General features: G+C 40.5%; 1 protein-coding gene across 7 annotated transcripts in view; it reads right to left on the bottom strand.

Moving 5' to 3' along the window:
* The window catches only part of LOC125459733 (putative phosphoenolpyruvate synthase), a 160,786-nt gene that overhangs the window by 17,401 nt on the left and 122,602 nt on the right, over positions 1 to 20,783 (bottom strand). For all 7 annotated transcript variants that reach the window (XM_059651757.1, XM_059651755.1, XM_059651753.1 and 4 more), the window contains 7 exons: positions 18,057 to 18,145; positions 11,773 to 11,835; positions 7,435 to 7,530; positions 4,784 to 4,941; positions 3,668 to 3,803; positions 503 to 594; positions 233 to 360 (listed from right to left, as the gene is read on the bottom strand). In XM_059651757.1, coding sequence (XP_059507740.1) covers positions 233 to 360; positions 503 to 594; positions 3,668 to 3,803; positions 4,784 to 4,941; positions 7,435 to 7,530; positions 11,773 to 11,835; positions 18,057 to 18,145 — 762 coding nt within the window. The remainder of the gene's footprint in view (positions 1 to 232; positions 361 to 502; positions 595 to 3,667; positions 3,804 to 4,783; positions 4,942 to 7,434; positions 7,531 to 11,772; positions 11,836 to 18,056; positions 18,146 to 20,783) is intronic.

The raw sequence follows: 20,783 nt of genomic DNA, 5'->3' as shown, positions 1-20,783 counted from the left end.
TATGATAGATACACACAGCAGGATGTACCTTAGGGGCCAAATTCAGCTGGTCACTGACTCCTCCACCTTCTATCCATTGCTTAAACATATACCTGAAGAAATAAGTTATATGACCAAAGTGCTAAATATTAACATTTAGCAACAAATATTGCATCAAATTGACAAGCAAGGCATTCAATTTCAGCTTCCGCCCTGAATAATGTTGCACTCACATCAATACTAAAATATTCACCTCTCAGAGTTATGTTTCTTCCATTTTCCTCACCCTGATGTTGGTTAATTGGCACAGGTTTCCCAATGTTTATTTCTTTAAACTGGAGAACCATTTGCCTTTCTAGTAGCCTTCTCCGTCGCTGGGCTCTGCAAGTAGGTGATAATATCTGTATCAGTTCACTACAAATGAAGCACTGACTGGCTTTCTTTCTCAGAACTAGTACTAAGTTTAAAGATGTACATATGCCACAACATGTTAACTAATCTCCCGAATCTGGCAACTGCATACTTGGTGATGATGTTTGCTGATCTCAGCCGAAGAACTTGTCCAATTTCTGAATGAGTTAGGAAGAACAGCAAGTCCTCGTCTGGGATATAACCCTGAAATAATAAAAGATGGTTAAATCCCCAGAGCCTGTGGATTCTGAGGAAATTTCCTCGATTAAATAAATCCCAAATGCTTGTCTCCAAACTGGCCTCGAAAGAAAGTATCAAGTTCCATCTATTAACTCTTACTTCTCTTTCCATACATTTTTCCAGCATGAGATAGTAGGAGCTGCAGATGCTGGAACATCGGAGGTAACAAGGCGTACAGCTGGATGAACACAGCAGGCCAAGCAGCATCAGAGGAGCAGGAAGCGATGTTTTGGGCCTAGACCCTTCTTCAGAAGAAGAGTCTAGGCCCAAAACGTCAGCCTTCCTGCTCCTCTGATCCTTCTTGGCCTGCTGTGTTCATCCAGCTCTACACCTTGTATATCTCTTTTTTTTTAGCATTTTCTGTTTTATTTTTAGTTTTTGTTTAAAGTTTCTTTCTAGTAAATGATAAAACTCTTCACTAATAAGTTGATGGTTACTGGTCGGTTTTCTTTTGCAAGTTTCTTGTCTGTTAAGGGCAACTGAAATAATGACTTTCGCGACTGCAAAATGGTCAATGCTGCTGACCAATCTTTTCACAGTCAGTCAAAAACATTTGTTTATTCAGTTGCACACTGGCCCACTAGTCACATTTTCAATTATTTTGTCCATTCACAGTTGAGTTGTATGTTATTGGAGCTGAAGGTGGTGCTGATCAGGGATTTGAGTCTTCTCTTTGTCAAAACAAAATATTTTTACTTTATCTGGCCACCACAGTTTGTGTTCCTGTTCTCTCAGCAAGATCATTTTTTCAATTTCTGCACCCATGTTGCTTAAGAATTAAATCAGAACGTCTGTTAGGAAAATAAGGGCGATTGCAACTATAGAGGGACAGATGCGAGACTGCAACTTCACACAAATAATTTCCTGGGTTGTCTGCTGAGCCATCTGCAGTGTCGTTTTAAAACATTTGGGAATTTCATGCCTGTTATTAATAGGCAGCATTTGTACAGCAAACACATCACCCATTGGCATCTTAAAATTATATTCGGATTCTGTGTACATCACAGGTGACCCACAGGGACTCCACAACTAATTAGTTACTTTTGAAGTGCCATCAATAGTCACTTACGAACAGAAATCACTTTCTGTTTAGCTGTCCCTCAATGTGAGAGTGGGTGTGAAGTGTAGGAACCTATAAATGATGTCTTTTGACATGGAAAGGGTGTTATGCTGCAGTTACTCTATAATTATGGCTGACCAGGAAACTCTCTCACATTTCCTTCCTGCCATAGGCCTATCAGATGCTGGTAACACCAAGATGTTTGCCCATGTTATCACATGGCCATCAAGTCTGAGATCACACAAACTGCAAACTCTGAATGTGTGACTCAGAGGTAGCTACACTGCATAGTGCACCACAAGACGTCCCCACACAATCACTGATAGTCTGTTTTACTTTTGTGTTTATGTTATTCAAACGTTCACACTTACATTTCTGTTGTAATCAATTGGTCAAATAGAGATGGCTGGCTTACAGAGTCTTTACCTGGTGGGCATGTAGGATTAACAGCACAACAATGGTAGTGTGGTACATAATGGACCCCCCTGGTACAGTACTTTCCATTTTCACTGGCATCACAACATGGCAACTGTCTGTTTCAATTGTATATTAATCAAGGCTCTAAGGTGTACAAAGGGCCTGAATGCAATTTCAGAACTCCAGACATGCAGCTTATATGTAGCATATGCTCTGCACATTGTACAAGGCATGAGTAGCCCAAACAATGGAAGTTAAAGGAACTTGTACAGAAAAAGCACAGGTTAATTTGTTCAAGAATTTCTATGGAGACCGCAGCAGCATGAATATTTCTTCCAGTCAATCAAACAGCTTTTGTCCTGCTGTTCCTCAAACCACATACTCCGCACTAACCCCTCCCGCCCCCATTTAAAGCACAACTTGCAGCTCGTGGAGCTACAAGAATTCTCAACAATCCATGGCCACTGTTGGTATATTTCATGTATATTTGATCAGGCAAGAATATATATGGAAGAGAGAAAAATAATGAAAACAGTGTGATATTATACCATGTGATATTCCTGGAGAAAGGCATCAACTCCCTGGAATAGCTACTGCTATACCTCAGAGTCTAGCAAGACAGCCAGTCAAATCAGTCAAGGCTCTCTGATGAAGGGTCTAGGCCCAAAATGTCAGCTTTTGTGCTCCTGAGATGCTGCTGGGCCTGCTGTGTTCATCCAGCCTCACATTTTATTATTAATTGATACAACCCAGTCCATAGCAATGTCTGTGATAAAGCTGTAATGTTTTTAGTGGCTCTCTAAATAAATTTTCTGACACTTGTTCTCATTACAAACTCAATCTCGGTGTTCATGTTACAACAGTAAACATTGTAGTAAATTCCAAAGAACACATCAGCCACCATTTTCAGTAAAGAACTGAGGTCCTTAGATTAAAAAAGGTTGAACCTTCACCACAAGGTTTTAGGCCAAAGAGACCAGCCCGTCTCTGTGGGTCACTCCCAAAATCAAAATCTACCTGATGCATTTTAATTGTAATTTCAGTCAATTCTTAATGAAATTTTTTGCTTTGTAGCTGGGTTTTGTTTTACTCCTTTTGTTGAGCTTATCCATGATATGAGCTCGTGTCCAATAATGACCGAATTGCACTCTTCAAATCACTAACAGGATGAGCAAGAAGGTAATTTCACTCTCCGAGTTCTGTTCCTGTGTTCAGTTGTCTGATTTTAACCTGTACCCACACCCCATGCTATAGCTGAGATAGGAATTAATGGTATCAACCAGTGCGAGAATACGGTGTATCACTAATTGTCTGTGTTACTGTACTAATCAGGATGAACCTTCATACTTCAACTAATACATTTATTAAAGAGCTGTGGCATGAGTTTCAGTGATTCAATTGTTATGTATTGATCTGATTCAGTTTTAATGGATCCAAGTATGACAGTGTCTTCTTATCAAAAGCATACAATCAACATGGGTACTTACATGAATATCATTCGCAAGTTTGCTCAGTGCACAGTTCTGTGGTGTCAATGAATAAATGAATATGGGTACTCACCTCCATAACCATCAGTTTAGCCAGTTTCCAATAAGCAACCTTAAAAACATCATTCATTTTGATTGCCTCTGCTTTTAATAATTCTCTGTCAGCGACAGCTTTTCTTGCCTCAGGTAAGATCAACCGCAGAACACACCTACAACAAAGACTTGCATTTATAGGAAGATTTCACAGGAGTATTTTCATACAACATCAGAATAGTAAAATGATGGTTATTCAGTCCAATTTTAAACAATTTAATTACATTTACTAAGAACAATTGGACAAGAAAGGGTACAGATGAGATTTATGAGGACGTTGTCTGGACTGGAAAGATTTTGCTATGAGAAAAGATTGGCTTGGCAGGAGGAATTGTCTCCCTTGTACACAACAGGTTGAGGAGAAATATAATTGCACAATAAAATTATGAGGAGCCTAAAGTAATTGACAGTAAAGATTTGTACAGAGGGGCAAAGATTTCAAATAACTAATCAAAGGAGTGGGGGGGGGGGGGGGGGGAAGTTGAGGAAAAATATTTTCACTAAAGGGGTGGTGGGATCCAGAGCTCACTACTTGAAATGGTGCTATTTAAAAACGATTGGTTATGCATTTGAAGCAAGAACTGGGCTGTGGATTAGCCTGGCTCATGCTTTTTCTGGCAGCACAGACGTGATGAGCTGACTGGCCTCATTTTATGCTATTAATTTCTATGGTGGTATAAGTTATATGAAAACCTTGCCTTTAAGAGAATTCAATTTTAAAGAGTCCACGTGCTGTGTGTATACAAGGTTGCGACTCTGCCCCGCACGTTATTGTACTCTGGGTTTGCATGTTACCTGCACTGAAAGCAGGCAGTTTGCTGGAGTGTCTGTATCAGAATGTATACTGTTTTACTCCTTCAAATAAGCCAACCCCACAGAGTTATTCAATTGCCGATGAGAAATTGATTATCAGATCATTAACATGATAGCAACAATCTGACAGAAAGCCACCGAAGGAAATAACAGGGCTGGTGCCCCAAAGCTTGGCTTTAGGGTGTACAACACCTAAAAACATAATCATTAAATCTACCATCAAGAGCTATCATGTTCCAATCGTGTCATATTGCAGAAACATCTCTGTAACTATTACACATACTTTCTGATCCATGTAACTGGTGATTTTATGGAACCAATAGCTTCATCCAGAGTCAGTGCTACTTTTTCAACATCCACTTTTCCTCTCTGCAAAGCTCTCTGGATTGCTGGAAACAGCTTTATTGGATCACTCATCCATGATTTTTCACGCAATTCAGCCTGTCAAAGAAATTCAGATGTGTGATCGTCGATGAACATATTTCAGACTTTTCAACAGGACCTTGTCAAAGATAATGAACTGAGAATGATTACCATGTGGATCCTGCCATTACAAAGGCATAACTGAGATGATCCATACAGATGGAATTATGAGGAAACATTAGATAAATCCGTATGGATGAAAGGATATAGAGACATCATGAGATTTGACAAAGACAAGAGGAAGCCCATGCTGGAAATAAAGACTGACAGTGCCGCGATCAGCCTGTTTCTGCACTGTAATATTCTGTGTCATTATTTTGTCAATGGAAATCCATAGCTGCATCAGGCCATACCAGATGAGATAATGGCTTAGATGTAAATGTTAAAATCAATCACTTGAATGAGCTTTTCTTTAATATTTAAGCTAATCTGGGATCCGAGATTCCCACTTATCAGTTCAATGTCAGTTCTAACCTCAATTAACACAGCATGGAGTTTCACATGTCATTAAACAATACAGATGAAATTTTTAAAATGCAATTACATAATTTATATAATTTGTTCTTTATTTGAAATAGTGGAGGGTTTTTTTTGCTTAACATTGGGTGCACTCATCTAATAGAAGGGTGGCACAGTGGTTCAGTGGTCAGCACTGCTGCCTCACAGCATCAGGGACCCAGGTTTGATTCTAGCCCTGGGTGGCTCTCTATGCATAGAGTTTCCCCATGTCTGTGTGGGTTTCCTCTCACAGTCCAAAGATGTGCAGGTTAGGTGAGTTAGCCTTGGGAAATGCAGTGTTAGAGGGATGGGGTGGGTTTGGGTAGAATGCTATTCAGAGGGTTAATGTGGACTTAGCGGGCCAATTGGCCTGCTTCCACACTGTAGGGATTCTATGATTTGCCTTTGTTGGATTTTGTGTATTCTAGATGGCACTTACAGTATGTAATATCCAGTATTCCTCCTTAGTTGGAGGAGCTGACAATAGGGTTATGAATAACACTGGCAGTGCACCTATTCCATGTTGAATAACCGAAAAGCATAATTTTTTGAAAAAAAAATCCTCACGTCACAGTGAGTAGATGCAACACTTTACCTTTTTAGGCTCAAATCTCACACACACACATACACACAGCTCTAGAATCAGACTTTATCATGACAAAAGAAAGTCAGCAGTCTCACATTCATATTCGCAATTGCTGTCTGTGTCATCTGCAAACTTTCAGCCGGCAAGTAAACCACAGAGCCATTACACTGAATTTACAGGTCAGAAACGGGCTTTACATTCCAATGTGTCAATGCAGATGTTATTGCTCTACACAAGTTTCCTCCTAGCCAGTACAATTTATACTTGTAGGAGTATAAAGTTTGTGCCATGGAAATCATACAGTCCTTGAAAAAACAATTCCACAAACTGGACACAGGACAAAATTCTACAAAACCCAAGTATTGCATAATGCTGCATGTCTGAAATAAAAACCATAAAAAGCTGGAAGTAATCATCATCAGGTCTGGCACCATTTACACAAGAGGACAAAGTTAATGGGCAGATTCTTCCAGAGATGGTAAGGGAGAAAAAGGTTGGGATGAGGAGTGAGGGTCAGGAAGCAAGTTAGCAGCCAATTGATAGGTATGGAAGGAGCTTGTCCTTCAGCTATATTACATTATGGCTGGGCTAAATTTTGTGTAAAAAAGGGCAGCTCCAACCCTCTGGAAGAGGCTTTCCCTTTGGAGCTCTCGGTGTCTTCAGCAGGCCAGCAGTGTCAGACTTTGGTAGTGAGTATGGCTGGAACTGCAATGAGTCCCAAAAATAAAAGGCCGAGCGGAACCCTGGGCCCAGGCAAGCAGGGGTTGTGCACTGGGAGGGACTGTCCCCCTTGTGGATGGGCTGCTGGGGATAAGGGGTGGGTATTAAAGTATGCACAGGAGGTAGAAGGAAGGCGGACAGGTACTATCTCTGTGTCAAAGCCCCCAACACGCAGAAGAAACTCTCTGACAATAATACCTTTCTTTCTCTTCCTTTCTGTACTCATAAAAGCTTGTTAAAAATGAGTTCTTGTCCATCCAACATTATCATGGTATGAGCAGAAGCAAAATGGGGTTTATTGGGTTTTTAACAAGCTTACACATAGTGCCCCACCCATCATCTACATCATGGGGGTGAGCTCAGGGATCGATGTGAAAGTGGAGGGACTGGCACACACCTACTTATGTATCACCCCATCGAGAACACATCCCCTGGGGGTGTGGAGAATCCAGTTGAGCTTTTCACTTCTGTGTCTTTTCACTGGATCATCTGAATATCGTTCAGGTGAAAAGTCACTGACTCAAAATGTTAACTCTGTTTTTCTCTCTGCAGATTCTGCTAGGTCTATGGAATACTTTCAGCATTTTCTGAAGGCTTCATATTAACTTATTTATTTCCTTTTGTCAACATTCTAGTTTTGCAAACAATCTTATATCCAATACTTATATCAAGATACTTACAATATCTGATTGATACTATGGACTTACCTCTCTGAGGCAGCGAAAGCCATAATTCTTTAGGAAGTTTTGGAATGTCTGACCAGCTTCTCCACTTTCCTGAGACAGCAGCCAAGATATTGCACTCTAATTACAGAGAAATTGAAACAATGTGTGCAACATTCTTTCAACATAATTAACGTTCTAATTGATTAACTGCACTTCTGACAAGCATCCAATTAATATCTCGAAATGCAGTCAAATATAAATTTGTAAGGAACTGGGGAAAGAACAAGATTATAATTTGGGTAAAGTTGCTTTCCAAAAAAACTAACAGAATTCTCAAAACTGCAATGCAATTGAACATTTTCCGGTCTCACCAAAAAGTGATTTAAAGTATAATGTAGAATACCCTGTGTGTTCAATTCCTATTTTATGATATTATAAATGAGAAAAGAATACATTTTTGGAGGTTTACTTTGATAGGCTACTTGAGCAGGTAGCTTTATTGCTTTGATGTGCACTTCAAACTTGACACGTTTATAAAAAAATTATTGACTAACTGTACATAACTATGACAGTACCTGTCTTCACAATAAATGAATCTTATAAATAAAGATTTACATCATTCCATTTCAATGCAAATTTTGCTTTATTCTCCATGTTCAATCTAAGAGCTTTTCATTACCACAAATTTCCTTCAAGTAGTATCTACATAGTGGCCAGATGGGCATCAGCATTTGGCAGGAGATGCGCTTGAGTGAATTAATACGTTTCCTTCCTCTCCTGACTTGCTCTTTCTCATGAAGAAGTCCACAATTAGCATTGAGTTCAATGTTGGGCTTGGCACACAAATGACGGATGCTGTGCACTAACTCCCAACAAGCTGAGAAATCTATGGCCAGAGGCAGAATGAGGACTTTTAAACAGGAAAAGATATCATGTCCATCTGCATATGCTCAACCTCAGATCTTGTTCTTAAAAATACATTGTCCCTCAAACTCAGAACACATGGAGTTCAAAAGGGCATAATTTTCACTCTAGTACAGTAATAAGTGAGTGCCACACTGTCAGAGATGATGTTTTTCGAATGAAACATTGAATTGATACCGCATCTGCTCTCCTCATGCAGGTTAGAGGGTTTGCCATGGTCTGTACTCAGCAGGCAGACCACCTGGAAGGGTTAGCGAGGTATGAGTTGGTGTTGGTGGCAGTGATGTCGGTTTAACTCAGGTAACTAAACAGCTAGTTTGCAATGCAATATCATGGGGTCAATCCAAATAATGGTTGAAGTCACCATGAAGCTATTAACTTCTCAATCTCTCTCCTGGCCTGAGGCTAAACCACTACCAGTTATTTTTGTCTCATGAGAGAGCAGCCCTATGGTCCTCTGGGACTTTGTTCACTTTACCAATATAATTGCAATGTTTTACATCCTCCTTTCCTTCTGTGCAAACATCAGGTGAGGGGCAGATGGTGATATCACTATCCAACTGCACTGGTATGGGCCTGGGAAAATACTCTTGAACACCTCTGTGTGTCTATGTGAGTGTGTTAGAACATAGAACACAGAACATAGAAAAGTATAGCACAGTACAGGCCCTTCGACCCACGATGTTGTGCCGTGGAATAATCCTAATCCAAAAATAAAATAACCTAACCTACATTCCCCTCAATTCACTGCTGTCCATGTGCATGTCCAGCAGTCGCTTAAATGTCACTAATGACTCTGCTTTCATGACTAACACTGGCAAACTATTTCATGCGCTCACAACTCTCTGGGTGAAGAACCTCCCTCTGACGTCTCCTCTATACCTTCCTCCTAACACCTTAAAACTATGACCCCTCGTGGCAGTCAATCCTGCCCTGGGGAAAAGCCTCTGGCTATCGACTCTATCCATGCCTCTCATTACCTTGTACACATCAGTCAGGACACCTCTCTTCCTCCTTCTCTCCAGAGAGAAAAGTCTGAGCTCAGTCAACCTCTCCTCGTAAGACAAGCCCTCCAGTCCAGGCAGCATCCTGGTAAACCTCCTTTGCACCCTCTCCAAAGCCTCCACATCTTTCCTATAATAGGGCAACCAGAACTGGACACAATATTCCAAGTATGGTCTCACCAGGGTTTTGTAGAGCTGCAGGACAACCTCGCGGCTCTTAAACTCGATCCCTGTTAATGAAAGCCAAAACACCATATGCTTTCTTAACAACCTTATCCACCTGAGTGGCAACTTTGAGGGAGCTATGCACTTGAACACCAAGATCCTGCTGTTCCTCCACACTGCCGAAAATCCTGCCTTTAATCCTATATCCAGCATTTAAGTTTGACCTTCCACAATGCATCACTTCGCATTTATCCAGGTTGAACTCCATCTGCCATTTCTCAGCCCAGCTCTGCATTTGTGTGTGTGTGTGTGTTTCTGTATCTGTGGCCATGTGTGTGTGTTTCTGTTTCTGTCTCTGTGTGTGTGTGTACATGTCTCTGTGTGCGTGTGTGTGTTTCTGTTTCTGCGTGGAAACTGACAAGTTGAAAATTTAGTTATTATTGTTAGCATTTATGTTTATTCATTCTTGGTCATGTGCTGTCACTAGCTGAGCCAGTATTCATTATACCAACTACCATTTTGCTGATCTTTCCCAGCAACGTCTGTTTTTCTTCCTGATTTACAGCATCCTCAGTTCTTTCAGTTTTTACTGAGTATTTAACTCGCTACCACATCTCTTCTAGGCATGCCCACCTTGAAGAAGTTCTGCTCCTCTCTCTGACTGGATTTCCTTTTCAATATTTCTTTGTGTCCACCAACAATAATTTTATCCTATCGTTTGCTCCCGAGCCCAAACCCCTCCCTATTTTCTGCAATACAAGCCAACGTTTTCCCAGCTACCATCAGTTCTGAGGAAGGGTCACTGGACTCAAAACATTAACTCTGACTTTTCTTAACAGATGCTGCCAGACCTGCTGAGCATTTCCAGCAATTTCTGGTTTTGTTCCTGATTTACAGCTTCCGCAGTTCTATTGGTTTTTATTCATTGCATATCCTGTGTTGCTTGTAAAAAGGTCAAGATGAGCTCCCTTTTTGAACCACTACAGTCCATGTGCTGCCGGTAGACCCACAATGCTGACAGGGAGGGAATTGCAGTGTTTTGACCCAATGACAGGTTGGTGGGTGGCTTGATGGGAATGCGCAGGTGGTGGTGTTACCATGTATCTGCTGCCTTTGTTCTTCTGTCTAAACAGTTCCTCCTAAGAAGCCTTGGAGAATTTCTGCAGTGTATCTTGTGGATGGTATACACAGCTGATCCTGAGCACTAGTGGTAGAGGGAGAAAATGTTTGTAGATTTGATGCTAGTCAAACAAGCTGTTTTGTCCTAGATGGTGTTCAGCTTCTTGAGTGTTGTTGCAGCTGTGCTTATCCTCATAAGTGGGCACTGTTTCACAACACTGACGACTTCTGCATTGTAGGTGGTGGACAGGCTTTGGAGGGTCAGGAAGGAAGTTACTCACTGCAGTATTCCTAGATTCTGACCTAATCTTGTAGCCACTGTGTTTATGTGGCTGGTCCAGTTCAGTTTCTTATCAATGGGTGCCCCTCAAGATGTTATGATGTGGAGATGCCAGTTTTGGACTGAGGTGAACAAGGTCAGAAGTAATATGACACGAAGTTAAAGACCAAGAGGTTTATTTGAAATCACAAGCTTTCGGAGGGCTGCTCCTTCACCAGGTGAAGTGTTGACAGTGAGGGTTACAGTGATGTTAATATCTTTGAATGGCAAGCAGCGATATTTAAATTCTCCCTGTTAGATGTGATTGCTGCCTGGCACTTTTGTAGCCACAAATGACAATTGCCATTTGTCAACCTAAATCTGGACATTATTCAGGTCTTGCCGCATTTGGCTATAGACTGTATTCAGTATTTGAGGAGTCATGAACAATGTTCAATCATCAGCGAACATCTCCACTCCTGATCTGGTGATGGAGACAAAGTAACTGATGAAGCAACTGAGGATGGTTGGACCCAGGATACTACCCTGTAGAATTCTTGCAGAATTGACTGACTTCCAACAACCACAATCATCTTTCTTTGTGTCAGGTATGATTCTAACCAGTAGAGAGTCTTCCTGCTGATTTGTATTGACTCTAGTTTTGTTCAGGCTCCTTGGTGCTACATTTGGCCTTGATGTCAAGGGCAGTCAAAACTGCACCATCTTTTGAAGTTAGCTCCTTTGTCCACCTTTGAACCATGGCTAAAATGAGTGATACTGATAGAAACCAAACTGAGTGTCAGTGAGAAAGTTTTTGAAAAGCAAGGGTGGCTTGACAGTACTGTTACTGGTCCCACTTTACTAATGATCACATTCCCATGTTATCTAGTATCCAATATTGTTACTTACCTCAGCATCCAGCTTTAGAAATTCAGAACGCTTGCCCTGCGTTTGGATAGCTTCAGTGATCGCCTAAAGTAAAAGCAAAAGGTATTTTTTTAAAAAAATCATATGAAAATAAGTAAAACTGAATCTATCAAAAATCAAACATTATGTGAGTAATTTTCAACTTTTTCCATTCTGTGGTAAACTGACAGGATGTTGCCTGTACAATGAAAGTAAAAATTATAATGATTTTACATAGTCAAGGCTATCCATTTAGAAAGTTTATCACCTAATCAGTGAAAGGGAAAGTTACCTCACTCTGGCCCCATATTTAGTGTTCAAAGCCTAGCAAGAAATATTGAAAATTTGTATTACGTTAGATACATTTAGTTTAATTCTGAACTCTTAATACTTTGATATTAGTACCTTAATAACAAAAGAATGAATCATTTCAAATGTCAACATTGCCAGTACTAACAGGGATGACTAGATGAAAGGAAATTTAGTTTACAGCCTTTGAAAAAAAAGTTGACTTCTTTCTTTCCTGTGGTCTAGAGGAGGTCAGGGATGTTTACATCGTCAAAAGAAATCAGCGCTGAAAATAAATATCAAGTGCCTTGCAGTATTTATGTTATTATACAGTCACTAAAACAAAATTGTAGGGCACATGACATTGTGTGAGCGAAGATTATGGAATGCATGTATCCCTTTATTGAGTTAGCTTAGGCTTAGTTCATTGTTTAAAACTGCATTCTGAGAGGGAACAGCTCCAATTCACAGAAAATCAAACCGCCACAGACAACTAAAGAGACAAGGCTCACCAGAAAACTAGAAATGTTTATGAAAATGCATAAAAACTGCACAGATCCTGCTGAATGAGAAAGTTACAAAGACTAACAAAGGGTCACAAAGCAGAGCTACTAAAAGTAATAATAAAAGAAAACTTGCCAGAGACTTCAAAATCAAGAAGAGGAAATTTTACATTTACACAAAGGGAAAGCGAGTGGTTAGGGGCAATGTTGACCCACTAAAGACTGAGATTTGAGATATTATCAATGACAATGGGGAGGTAGCAAATATATTGAATAATTTCTTTGCCTCAGTATTTATAGTAGAAAAGTAACATAGCTGGCAAAGTCTTCAGGAAATTGAAGTGGGCTGAATGAAATTGAAAAAGTAAAATGTCAGCCAAGCGGAAATTAATGAAATTAAAGAGTGACAAATTCCCAGTATTTAACAGTTTCCATCCGAAGGTGCTAATGGAAGTAGGGGATCACAATATAGATGCACTAACTATAAACTTCCAGAATTCCCACAATACAGAAATCTTGCCTCTGGATTGGAAAAATTGCACATATCACTTGCTTTTTAAGAAGGGTGAAAGAGGAAAAGCAGGGAATTAAAAACCAGTCTAACAAATGTGGTAGGGAAATTGTTAGAATCTATTCACAAGGATAGGGTAACTGAATGCCTTGAAAATTTTTCAGTTAGTTAGGGAGAGCCAGTATGGATTCATGACAGGCCTGACAAACCTCAATGAAATTTTTGAAGCGGTGACTATGACTGTGGACAGGGGAATGTTGTTTATATTACTTCCGAAAAGGCATTTTATGAAGTCACACATAACAGACTGTTATCAAGGTAGAAGCCTACCGGATAGGAGGCAAGTTACTGACATGCCTGGGAAATTGGTTGAGTGGAAGGTGGCAGAAAGTAGTGATAATGGGCAATTACTTAATTTAGCAGGAAGTGACCAGTGGTGTCACACAAGAACCTGTGTTAGGGCCTCAAAAGTTCACATGATTTGTTAATGAATTGGGTAATAGCATAGAAAGTCATATACGCAACTTCGTTGATGATACAAAGTTAGGCAGCATTGTAGTCAGTGTAAGCGACAGCATAAAATTACAAAGGGGTATTGATAAACTAAGTGAATCGGCAAAACTGTAACAGACAGGGATTCAACATAAGCAAGCATGAGGCAATCCACATGGGCTGGAAAAGGGTAGATCAGGGTGCTTTCTGGATGGCATGAAATTAAATTTGTCCACTAAAATTAAATGCTATTTGTAATATATATATATAAATGATTTCGAGGAAAATGTAACTGGTTTGATTAGTAAGTTTGCAGATGACATAAAGGTTCGTGGAATTGCGGATAGCGGTGAGGACTGTAAAAGGCTACAGCTGGATATAGATCGGTTGGTGACTTGGGCAGAGAGATGGGAGTTTAATCTGGAAAACTGTGAGGTAATGCATTTGGGAGGTCAAATCCAGATGGAAAATATACAGTGAATGGCAGAACCCTTAAGAGTATTAATAGGCAGAGGGGTTTGGGCGCACAGGTACACAAGTCACTGAAAGTGGCAATGCAGGTGGACGAGGTAGTCAACAAGGCATGTGGCATGCTTGCCTTCATCAGCTGGGGCACTGAGTTTAAAAATTGGCAGGTAATGTTGCAGCTTTATAGAACCTTAGTTAGGCCGCATTTGGAATACTGTGTTCAATTCTGGTCGCCACACTACCAGAAGGATGTGGTGGCTTTGGAGAGGGTACAGAAAAGATTTACCAGGATGTTGCCTGGATGGAAGGCATTAGCTGTGAGGAGAGATTGTAGAAGCCTGGGTTGTTCTCACTGGAATGACGGAGGTTGAGGAGTGACCTGATAGAGGTCTACGAGGTTACGAACGGCATGGACAGAGTGGACAGTCAGAAGCTTTTTCCCAGGGTGGAACAGTCAGTTACAGGAGGGGCTCAGAGGCTTAAGGTGTGAGGGACAAGATTTAAAGGTGTTGTACTAGGCAATATTTTTTACACAGAGGCTGGTGGGTGTCTGGAACTCACTGCTGGGGGAGGTAATGAAAGCAGATAGTTTAGTGACTTTTAAAGGGCATCTTCACAAAGACATAAATAGGATGGGAATAGAGGGATAAGATCCCCAGAAGGGTAGGGGGTTTTACTTGTGATGGGCAGCATGCCGGTGCAGGCTTGGAGGGCTGAAGAGCCTGTTCCTGTGCTGTAATTTTCTTTGTTATTTTGTTCTTTGTTCTAAATACAGTAGATGTCCAAAGAGACTTGGTAATTCAGGTGCATAGATATTTAAAGTGCCATGAACAGATGCAGAAATGGGGGAACAGGTGAAACAGAAATTTATTTTAATAAGTCCTCCATTTTCATTACACCTTTCCTGCTACCAATTTTCGTTCTCGGCTGAGATAATTTATTTACAACTGTTAATACCTACCATTAACACCTGTTCTTCAATTATATCATTCCTTTACTACCATTAGCATCCTCTTTGCCTTTTGCTGTTGGCACACTTGTTATTTGTTCCATTTTCGTCCCCTCTCTCTTTGTGAACAGTGAAAAGAAGATCATTTTCCAGCTCATTCAATTCTGAATTGAAAGATTTTTGTTTGGGAAGAGTATCAAGGGATATGGAACCAAAGGTATGGTACATTGTATCAATCAGCCTGATATGACTGAAAGGCAAAATGTTCTCAAGGGGCTTGATGGCCTATTCCTGCTCATACAACTGATTTTTAGCTCATTATTTTAATGATATTGCTTAATGAGTTTTGAGAAGATTTGTAGCTCAGGTTGAGGTTCTGGATGTGAGTTTGCTCGCGGAGCTGGAAGGTTAGTTTTCAGACGTTTCGTCACCATTCTAGGTAACATCATCAGTGAGCCTCCGACGAAGCGCTGGTGTTATGTCCCGCTTTCTACTTATCAGATAACTAGAAAGCGGGACATAACACCAGCGCTTCGTCGGAGGCTCACTGATGATGTTACCTAGAATGGTGACGAAACGTCTGAAAACTAACCTTCCAGCTCAGCGAGCAAACTCACATCCAGATATTGCTTAATTTTACAATATTTGTTGCTGTCTTTTAATGTATGTTTCTCAGTATAAACTTGATTTATCATTCATCTATCAATTTACCAAAGTTTAGATTCCAGAACATATCGTTACAGCTGCCAACAGTAAAACACTCCTTCATCCTGCTATTTCTACAGCAAAGACACAAGATTTAAAAGTTTTATTTTAAAACAGAGATTATACATATGTTAGAACAAAGAACAACTGTGTGAATACGTCTTTGGACAACAGATCTTTCTTACACTGTTCACAGCCTGAGAAGAATTTTGTTTTAAATGTTCACATTTAGGACAATTATTATCATGCAAACATCTAGCTTCCTTGTAACAATTTGGTAACAAATACAAATTCTTGATATTTCATGAAAAATCTCACTGGATGAGTATCCTGTAACTCCAGTCTAATGTTATGGGAACAGGGATTCAATTCCACTATGACAGATGGTGAAATTTTAATTCAATAAATTAGTTTGGCTAATGGTGAGCATGTAACCCCTGTCACTTGTTATAAAAAATTCCTCTGATTCACTGATGCCCTATGGGGAAGGAAATCTGCAATCCTTACCTGGGCTAGTTCCCATGTGACTCTAGCCCACAGCAATGAGACTGAGTTTTAACTGCCTTCTAGGCAATTAGACAAAGGCAATAATTGCTGATGTAGCCAGTGATTCCCATATCCCAGGAGCAAATAAAAAATGGCCAATAGTTAAAGTTCAAATCTTTGAGGGATTTCTTTATCTATAATCATCCAAACACCAGTCTAAGAATTAATCGGATCCCAGATACTTAATGAATGATGTGATTTACATCTTCTTATTTATCACAGCAATGCTCGCCTTTCGCAACCTAGCTATATGTGGAGTTTCTTCTCAAGATATGTAGCATCATGGAATCCCTATAGTGTAGGAGTAGGCCATTTGTCCCATCAAGTCCACACTGACTTTCTGAAGAGCATCCCACCCAGACCCACATCCTCTAACCTATCCCTGTAACCTTGCTTTTAGCATGGCAAATCCACAACATTCCTGGACTATGGGAGGAAACCGGAGCATTCAAAGGAAATCTATGCCATCACAGGGGGAATATGCAAACCCCACTCAGATAGTCACCCAAGGCTGGAATCGAACCCAGGTCCCGGCTGCTGTGAGGCAACAGTGCTAGCTACTGAACCACCATACCACCCATTGAGAGTTTTGAGCAGAACCCATTTGCAATCAAAATCAGCAGCACAATGGCATTACAAAACTGAATGAGAAATGGTCAGCTGAGAAAACCAATACAACTCATGCCTGTAGAAATTTGGGCAATCTCCAATACCAGGGAAAATTCCTAGGCTTGGGTGTGAGTGAGATCATGACCAGAAGGGGCAAACCTTGATAGGTACCTGTACATAGTAGCTCATAGATCAAGAAGGGACAGGAGCAGTGATGTCTCTCCTTTGACCTATAGAAATAAAATTCTGGCCTGGAAAAGGAAACATCTTAGCTTTTATTTGTTAGTAACCTCCAACAGTCCATCTAAGGCCACCAGGTTAGGGATGCTGAGCACCTGGGTAAAGCATGTGCCTTCCCAATTTTTCACCAGAATCCACAAATTGGGCTTAACTTCCATATTCAAGGCATTCCATGCCTTTTCCATGTAGGGTCTTGCAGTTTTGGAAGTCTCCTGCTTCCAGTTTGCCAGCTGGGACACTTTGTGTGCAACATCCTTCTGAAACTGGTCTTCTCATCCCTAATTTTATTCTCAAAAGGCAGCACAATATTATTCTGTCCCAGAGTGTCCACTGGATATTCATCAAATTTATTACTTCCTCAAAGAATTCCAATAAATTTATAAGCTTTGATCTGTTCTTTGTGAAAGTATTTGTGGTGGAGTATTACAGTTCAATCCGGGATTGATTTTCTGTGACAATACGCATGCTGTAGCCTGGAGTTCTCAACTGTGATCTAATCCTTCGTTCCATCACATAAATTACCAGGAATCACTCGGCCCTTCTTGGCTGCCATTGGTGTAGGTCAGAAGAATTTGGTACTCAATCTATTTGCTGATATTATGAATGTATCCTCCTTGGTCCTGGACTGGAATTGAACCTGTATCTTCTGGATCAGAGGCAGGAACACCATCCATTCCATCACAGGACATTAAGCCATGTAGTTTAAGTTTTGCTAAAGCTATATGAACTGACAACTTTAGAGTGGGCCTTGGACTTTCTCCTGGGAATAGTTTTAACTCCCATTCCCCGCAACCTAACCTTTCTTCTGGGAACAACAGCAATTTGTCACTTTTCAATGGTTTCTATTTCAACAAGTTGCAAATTAGACTTTTCACAATCCTACTTCTTTCCGCAACATCCATTCACATCCTTTGATCTTTGAATTTATTTTGTCTTGTTATCTTTTAGTAGGAAGAAATTAACAGTTTCTACTCACCTCCACAGATGTTGGAATGTCAGCAGCTACAACATCTATACATGAGCTATACAACACTGCAACATCATTCACTAGTTCAGGGGTCCATTCTGGAAAGTGAATTTTATGAATGATTTAGCTAATTTCTAAGTTAATTAAGCAAAGGTACACCAATGTTTTATCATCATCATCATATCACTTCACTTTTACACAGCTTACTACTATTGCTACAATCTTATAATTTAAATCAGAAAACATTCTTTGCTAATATAAGGGGAAACATTACGTACAATGCAAATTCCCTTTTCAATGTCTAAAGTGAAACAGCCACTTTAACAGACATATCATAACTGGCAGGACTAAAAAAAAGTTCTGTGTTACTAATTGGGCACAGTGGTCACAATTCAGAACATGTCTTCCTATCAAGTTCAGGTGTAGTTATTTTCAATAGCCTTTTTGGAAATCTTATGCCACACTGCCACGACAGGTGGGATTTGACCCCAAACATTCTGCCCCAGAGGTAGTGACATTAGGCTGCTTTTGTGCTTAGCAGAAGGTCAAACAGCATTGCGTGGATAACATATGGTATGACCTGCCTTCCATTTTTAAAGTCAGTCTTAAAGGAAAGCTATACTAATGTTACAGGCCACTGTTGAATACTGTTACTGGAGATCTACAGAAGAAAATGGAGCACCAGGCCAGAGAACGGGATCCAAGGTCGAGGACAATGAGACCACATTGAGTCTGGAGTCAGTGCTAAGGACTTCCAGCCCTGACTTTATACCACCATGCTGCCACATCTGCCAGATTATGAATATGATGCACAATAAAAGGTTTTGGACAAACTCACTGAATAATAATGAGAAGTTAACAATAAAATTATTGACTAATCTTGACTTAATTAAAGCACAATCACTCCCAAGTTTACATCAGTGTTTACAAAATGCAATTTGACACAGGGTCTTTTAACAATCAAAAGCAGAAATGAGATGCAAAAAAAACATTTCCAAGCAGTATTTTTTTTGGCTTGAAGACAGCATCTTGTAACTGGAAAACACTGCTGATGTCTGAAAAACAATAAGCTTCATTTATTGCTCAGAGTTTAGACAACTTACCCCTTCCGAGGTCATTTGAACACATAAGGAAATAAGAGGAGTATCAGAGATAATGGGAACTGCAGATGCTGGAGAATTCCAAGATAATAAAATGTGAGGCTGGATGAACACAGCAGGCCCAGCAGCATCTCAGGAGCACAAAAGCTGACGTTTCGGGCCTGGACCCTTCATGAAGGGTCTAGGCCCGAAACGTCAGCTTTTGTGCTCCTGAGATGCTGCTTGGCCTGCTGTGTTCATCCAGAACCACATTTTATTATCTAAGAGCAGGAGTAGCCTAATTGACCACTTGAAATTGCACCACCATTCAACAAGATCGAGGGTGATCTTCCCCGGGCCTCGACTCCTCTTTTGTGTTGGCTCAGGATAGCCGTCAATTCGGTCATATTTCAAAAGTCTGTCTAACTCTTTTTTTTAACTACCTTCAGTGATCTAGCCTCTGGGTAGAGAAATCGAGGCATTTACCACCCTCTGGAAGAAGAAATTTCTTTGCACTTCAATTTGAGGTAGACTGGATAATTTTTAGGACCAAAAGTGGGACCTTGAGCCTAAGCAATAGCTTGGCAGCCCACCATTGTGCATGTGTTCTCCAGGATAACCCTCTACCTAATCCATCGCCAACTATTCACCTTCCTCTTCTCATGCAGTATAAATCCCTTTAAGAGTGGTTGTACTTGCAGTTCTGTCTGGATGAATGCAAGACAAACAGTTTTGATAGCATGTCTTTTCCTCGGCAATACAAATGAGTAATTAGCTCAGTAATAGAAGATCTTGTTGTGCTTTCAGATAATCTTCCTCACAGTCCACTATTCCACCAATTTTCATCTCATCTGCAAACTTGCTAAATATACCTCCTATATTCTTATCCTAATCATTGTTATAAATGACGAACGACAGTGGGCCCAGAGCCAATCATCACGGCATACCACTGATCACAGGCCTCCTGTTCGAATAGCATCTCTCTGCCACCACCCTCTGTATTCTACCATCAAGCTAATTTTGCATCCAATTGGCTACATCTCCCTGGTTCCCATGTGATCTAACATTACTAACCAGTCTGCTACGCAGGACCTTGCCAAAATGTCTATTGCTCTGTTTTCATCTATCTTCTTGGTAATCTCTTCAAAACACTCAATCAAATTTATGAGACACAATTTCCCAAGCACAAAGCGAGGAGTTCAGAAAAGATAGCTAAATCTCCAGGACCCGACCAAGGGTATCCCAGGCCATTATGGGAAGGTAGGGAGTCAATGGTGGGGTCCCTACCAGAAATATTTGTATCATCTATATTAACAGGTGAAGTACCAGAGGACGTCGGGGCGGCTAATATTGTGCCATTGTTTAAGAAAGACTGCAAGGAGAACCCTGGAAACTACGGACCTGTGAAGTGGGCAAGTTGTTGGAGGTGACTCTGAAAGAGAGGATCAACAGGTAAGAACTGATTGTCGATAGTCACAGAAGGAAGAGAGAACAACGCTATATCACTGAAGAAGCAGTCATGTCTTTGAAAATTTGGAGCCTCAGCTCAGACAATGGAAATGAATGGGCCTTATGCAGTTACATGGATGGAATCAGTACATGGTGTACTACTGGTTGTGAGTGGGCAGTATTCAGGTAAGGGGGAACGATTAGCCCA

Source organism: Stegostoma tigrinum, chromosome 16 (genome assembly GCF_030684315.1).
Source record: "Stegostoma tigrinum isolate sSteTig4 chromosome 16, sSteTig4.hap1, whole genome shotgun sequence".
NCBI classification, from domain to species: Eukaryota; Metazoa; Chordata; class Chondrichthyes; order Orectolobiformes; family Stegostomatidae; genus Stegostoma; species Stegostoma tigrinum.
Note: the sequence above shows the minus strand (reverse complement) of the source record. Positions and strands in the feature narration are given on the sequence as shown.